Source organism: Drosophila eugracilis, unplaced genomic scaffold (assembly GCF_018153835.1).
Source record: "Drosophila eugracilis isolate 14026-0451.02 unplaced genomic scaffold, ASM1815383v1 contig_81, whole genome shotgun sequence".
Taxonomy (NCBI): domain Eukaryota; kingdom Metazoa; phylum Arthropoda; class Insecta; order Diptera; family Drosophilidae; genus Drosophila; species Drosophila eugracilis.
This window is the reverse complement of record NW_024573712.1, coordinates 799557-805556: the sequence shown is the minus strand read 5'-3', so window position 1 is coordinate 805556 and position 6000 is coordinate 799557. Positions and strand designations below refer to the sequence as shown.

At 40.8% G+C, this 6000-nt stretch overlaps 1 protein-coding gene across 1 annotated transcript; it reads right to left on the bottom strand.

The window, feature by feature from the left end:
- Positions 1–1294: 1294 nt before the first annotated feature.
- LOC108106350 lies at positions 1295–1678 on the bottom strand. Its single transcript, XM_017213330.1, has one exon. The coding sequence runs from the start codon at positions 1652–1654 to the stop codon at positions 1367–1369; it is 288 nt and encodes a 95-aa protein (XP_017068819.1). The 5' UTR covers positions 1655–1678; the 3' UTR covers positions 1295–1366.
- Positions 1679–6000: the final 4322 nt, after the last annotated feature.

Sequence of the window (6000 nt, the reverse complement as noted above, 5' to 3'; positions counted from 1 at the left end):
GGGCCACATGTCGTATTAGTAATAAGTGTCAAGGCCAAGGACGTTGGCCAGAGGGGTTAAGGGGGAGGTTCGTATATAATTTAATTAACGTTGAAAGTGACAACTGACTATTTTGAGATTGATGATTTAATTTTTAATTAATAGATATATATTTTTAAGGTTTAATTTGGTAAATCAGATTAGGAGTTAAATATCCCTTAGGTTTAGTCCAAGGCAAAAGTTTTTTTGGATTACGAATAAATAGTAATGCGCAATATTTAAACCTCTAAACATAAAATAATTAAAAATAAAAAGATTTTCTCAAATAATTAATAAGTTATCCTGAGTTCAAAATATTATTGCCTACTTTTAGGCACTTTCAGAATGAAACACTTAGAAGTTCTTATGCTCTAGGAAGGTAGTTTCTTTTAAAACCTTCTGACAAGGAACCCTCTTTCAAACGCCACCCCTGCCCCTATCGGTATGGTGCACTACTCTGTCAACGCTCTCCAGGAATAGCCTCCAGCTGGGTGGCAAAAAGCAAATGAAAGAGGGGCCTGGTGGCTCTGCATGTAATTATTCTGTCATCCGAGGTGTGTCACCCTGTTGGAGTAGTAAGAGGAAGAACTTTGATGGAAATATAGGATGGGGAGTGGGGAACGGGAACGGGAATGCCTTGTGGGATGACAAAAGACAGGCGGCCAAGCTGGCCTTGCCCTCTGACCCGGAGCCATTGTTTATGGCCACCCAGTGCTGTACATGTGCCGTAATTGCATTGTTGCCGTTGTAATTACAGGCAAACATGCAGTTAATTAAAATCATTAAAATGCCTTTGCTTTTTGCCTTTGAGACACTCTATATATGTATGTGTGTGTGTGTGTTTTGCTTGAAGACAGCTGGGAGGAGAGCTTTAATTTCCGTTGCAGGGGAAGGATGTGCCTTTTCAACTGGCGCCCAAATGTCACATTGCCAAGTGCAAATTATTTTGGATTTTTTTTTCTCTTTTGCGTGCCTGGCACAGACTTTTGTTCTGTGAAAAAAAGAAACAAACTGTGAAGGATGTGAGAAGAACGACCTGACTGCCGCATGTCGTCTGGCACGATTTTGGGCCAAGGCATCCCCTTGGATTGATTTTGATTAATGCTCCGGCAGTCGCAAGTCGAGCAAATAATTTTTAACGCTTGCCAAAACATTCCCAAGTGACAAGCTCGTGCAAAAGTCAAATATATATACGAATATGGTATACATGTGCCCATCAACGGCGTTCAAGGGACTAAGCGTCAATGGCAGACATGGCAACTGTGTCACTTAAATTGTTAATTGTTTCTTGGAAACTTTATTCGTACACGCTTCATCAGTCATGCGTTGATGGCATTTCCAATGACACCTAATACGAGTCGAACACCACCAGATGTACCTTCTCCAGCAGCGAAAGTCCTTTCAGTTGGCCATTTTGTTCACTCTCCAAGCAGAGCATACCCAATTCCATGAGACACTTGAGGCAATACAGGTTCTGATACTTTTCACCATTCGTCATCCTTATCTTATTCTCTGGCAATATGTTGAAGGTCTTGCTTAATATCAAATCATAGGTTGTTTCATTTACTTTGCAGGATTTGTAACTGATTATATTGCCACAGTAACGGCAGCCATAAGAAATCTGGAAACTAGACATTTGAAATGAGTTTCAGGGGTTTCTAGGTAAGGGAAAAGTTGGAATTTTTATTTATACTTTGAAGAGAGAGAGACAGAGAGTAAAATATGACAAAGCTAAAGGGAAGAAAAAGTTGAAAATATATTAAAAAAATCGAAAACAGTAAAAGATTGTTATAAAAACTAGTAAGCCATTCTAAATCACCAAATGGGATTACTTTTCTAGCCTAAATTTCACCACCTGAAAGGTAAAACAAGCTGTAAAAGTAAATATATATATAAATGATAACCAAAAAACTTTTTGCAATCCTGACTCAAACCATAAATAAACCGAGCTATTGATGGCAAATCATTTGTGCTAAGTCGACCCATCATTAAGGTTGAACAATCGAAAGGCACATAAAGCATATTTGATGCTCATTGGCCAAGTTGATTACAAACACAATGCCGTATTCATGGCCGGTCACGGCACTATCCTGCATCCAGCAGCTCACGACCCACTCCAACGGGGCTTTTAGATAAATAATGAGTTTAGCCCGAGTGTCCTGGGATGGGGCTGTGCCTAGGAGAGAAGTGTTGCCATCATCGTCGTCATTTGTTTATGCGTCTGTTTGCAGCTGTTATTTTATTCAGGCTCTCGCCTTGAAGATAATTTGCGCACGTGCTTCAGATTCGGTGTGTGTCTGTGTGAGTGTGTCTCGGTGAGTGTATGTATGAGTGTGTCCTTGTTTGGCCCGAAACCGGAGTGAGACAGAAGCCACATTCCCCCATCTTTATGCTCGGATAATTGCGAACATTTGTCTTGGGCGCATTGCCAAATATAAACCAAATTACGGATTCGAATTTCTTACTGGCGTCACAGCAACGGGGCCAATTAAAAATTTATGTTTCCTCTGAGTAACAAAAAGGTGTAGTAATGAATTAGCTCTGTCCGTAGCTCTGTCAATGAATTTTATGAAAATTCTAAGGGGAATAATGTTAGTTTTGAGTTTTGAAAGCATTAAAATTGATTTATTGGAAATTAACTGCCCTAAAAAGAGGATTTCGGTTGTGAATGGGTTTTAGGAGACATCTTTCTCTTTGGATATTGAAAAGGCTTTTAGGAGTAAGTGAGAAAATGTTTAAAACCAGAAAATGTCTTCAAATGTCTTCAACAAGACAAACATTGATTAAAGAATCGCCAATCTTTTTCTTAAGGAAAATGAAAAATAAACAACAAAAAAGGTAATCAAAAAGCTACGCCCATAAATTTCTCAAAAAAGCAACAAAATTAATAAAGCTTTGATTAAATGGATTCCATCAAGAAAGTTAATGCATAAAGGACAGAAAAGGTGTTCCAGCAAAACAGGTGAAAAATTATAGAGCTTAATCAAATTACTTCCAGAAATTGGATTAAGTTTAATGGTTTTCTTTGGGAAAGCTTTTCAATTAAGGCAAAACCGATCGGAAATTTTATATCTCAACTACTCAGTTGAATTTGTAGTCATCCGAGAGCCAAAAGATTAAGCCAACTTTTTTTAAGTGGACCAACTAAAACAACAAATTAAGGAAAACTAAGTTCAACATTCCCAAGTTGCTAAAGTTTTCCCCCCATTTTGGCCTCGTTTTTTTTTTTTTTTTTTTGGTTATGTTGGAACAGGCAGCTTTAGCAGCCCACCAGCATTTTCCTCAGACCGAAATTGATGAAAACGAAATTGATGTTGACTCCTGGGGTTGGGTAAAAAGGAAGGCAGGAAGGATGCCGATGTCGATGCGGTTAGCGCTGCCTTTTTGGCCAAATAACGGCGACAGGCAAACGGAATGGGGAAAGCTTTTAGCAGATACTTTACGCAAATCCCATGGGAAAACATTGGCCCACTTTTTGCTACAGCTACAGCTACAGCTACAGCTTCTGCCCCCATCATTAAAAGTTAAAAAGGATTTTCAACGGATTTACGAATTTGAAGCTGAGCCCGAAAGACAAACAAAGCCATCAATTTACATATGCGAGCAGGTCAGAGCTAAAAATTCTCAGCTTCCCCCCAAGACTACCAAGAAATATAAATTCAAGAAACACAATTTAAGATGCAGCCAGCGTTTTGAGGCGGGTCAGGGTGTGCTTTTTTTTTTTTTGGGCTGATGTAAGGGTTTGTAGTACAGGGTGTCTTGGGGCCAAAGAAACAAAGCCAAGCCAAGACTGTCAAGTAGTCGACGTGGTAGTCCTCGTCGTCGTCGTCATCGTCATCGTCTCGCATCCACTTACGGCAGGCAGTTGCAGCCCCTCGTCCTCGGCCATTTCCACTCGTAGTCATCGTCGCAAGGACCTTGAGTTGTGCCTCCCTTGCCTTTTGCCTTTGTTGTGCTAAACTTGTGGATTAGCTAAATGCAGGCAGGGCATGCCATGGCATGCAGGCGGCTTCATTCCGGTAAGCCAACATATAGCCAACCCGGCTAACAAAACCAACCCATGCCCACCGAACTCATTCTACCCATAAGGACGCCCACTTAAACCTAAACATTTCGCCTTGTTGAGTTTTTATGAGCTGCTCATGTTGGCGTTTCACTTTTCTCTTATTCTTACTCGGTCTTTCATTTACTTACACCTGATGTTCACCTTATTTTTACCAGCCCCTAGAGAGTCAGAGCGAAAACCCCACCCACCCTTATAAGGCAAAATACTGGTGGCGCTTCTTAATGACAGAAATTGTGCGTTATCATTATTTGGTAGAGTGGATGGCAGTAAATAAAGGACTTACGTATATGGGCTGTTTATTTAAGAGTATTTGTGTGCAAAAAGTATATCAAGCATGTAATTTCCTTTAATTTTTAAAACAAATATTTGTTCTTTAATGTTTTCTGTTCTCTAAAATCAAAGAACTTTTCCTTTTCGGTACTTTTGAGCTTAATTTTATCATTTTATTCGTATTACTTAAGGAACTGGTGGAAAGAGTATATATATTATTGATCAAGAATCATTTTTAGAAGTATCAGTCACTTCTTCTGAGAGTTATGCAAATTTGCTAAAATGAAGTTAGTCATTTTCTGAATCTAATTCTTTCCAAGATCTTGGAGCTTATACGGAGAGACTGACTGAGTGTCATGCCTAAATCGACCTGATCATGAATCAGGAACATATATACTTTACAGTGTCAGATACACTTCCATCTACCTGTTACATACTCTTTAACAAACTTCCCTAGTAAAAAACTGACTTTTCACGTTCCATAAATCCCGTTAAGGAATCCAAACTCATAGATTGCTTGAAGGAAAACTGCTTCCAAGCACCCCAAAACCCCACCACCCCACTTTTCTTCAACTCCATGAATGCATTTAATTAAAATACATTTGGACAAGACTCACGGGATATCCTGGCCATCTGTGTCGTCCCCTAATGAGGCCCTTCGATCAGCCTCAGATTCCATTTCCATTCGAATGCACAACATCGCCCAAAGGGACAGTGGGCGATGGCCAGTGGGTGGCATTAGCACGCCCTCAAGGACAAGAATCCAAAATCACTTGAATGCAATAGGCTGGAATAATTTGAAGGGGCATGGTCTGACCTCGTAACACCCCCAAGAAGACGTTACTCAATGGGGCGTTAATGAAATAATTAACGCATAAATACAATTTGCTGGTCAGAGTTCAAGGGAACAACGAGCAGCCAAGAAACCGCCCAAAGGGCCCAGCAAATTTACCACAACTGCTACAAAGCCATCAATTTGCTAGCCCACTTACTAGCCCACTACCCAACGCCCTTTTTTAAGGATCCAAGAAGGCAGCGAAGCATGCAATTTGCTGGCTTATTTATGGGGCCCAAGATGGTCGCGCTGGCCAAGTAGCAGTTGGTACTAGGAACTAGGAGCCACCCAACCATCCGACCATCGAACGGAAACATGAGCAAAACTTTTGCAAAATAAAAGTTTTCCGCTATTTGATTTGTTGGTCATTCGGTTTTTCCAGCTTAGCCCCGAAAAAAAAACTATTGAGCCAAATGCCAAGCGAACCAGTTAAAAGCATTAGCCGGAGATCGGCAAGAAGAAGAAGAAGAAGCCACACAGTTACACCCACACACACACACACAAATCAGAGGGACATCCACTGACAATAAAATTCAGCAACTGTTTGGCTTGCACATCCTGCTGCGCTTTTGTTTGTCGAGCAGCGAAAATTTACAATTTCTGGCGGGCAGCGGCACAGGATGTAAGCCGTTGGCCAGGATGCGCAAGAAATGGCTTCACTTCCTCTCGTTCTGCTTTATGGCTGACGAGATCTGGTCTTTAAGGCTGACTTTAAGGAGCAACCTACTCTCTATGGGCTTGCCAGCCCAGATGAGGATTCACTTTTGATGTGATGGCCGGGCTTGTTGTTTGGCCAGTCAAACGAGTGGCT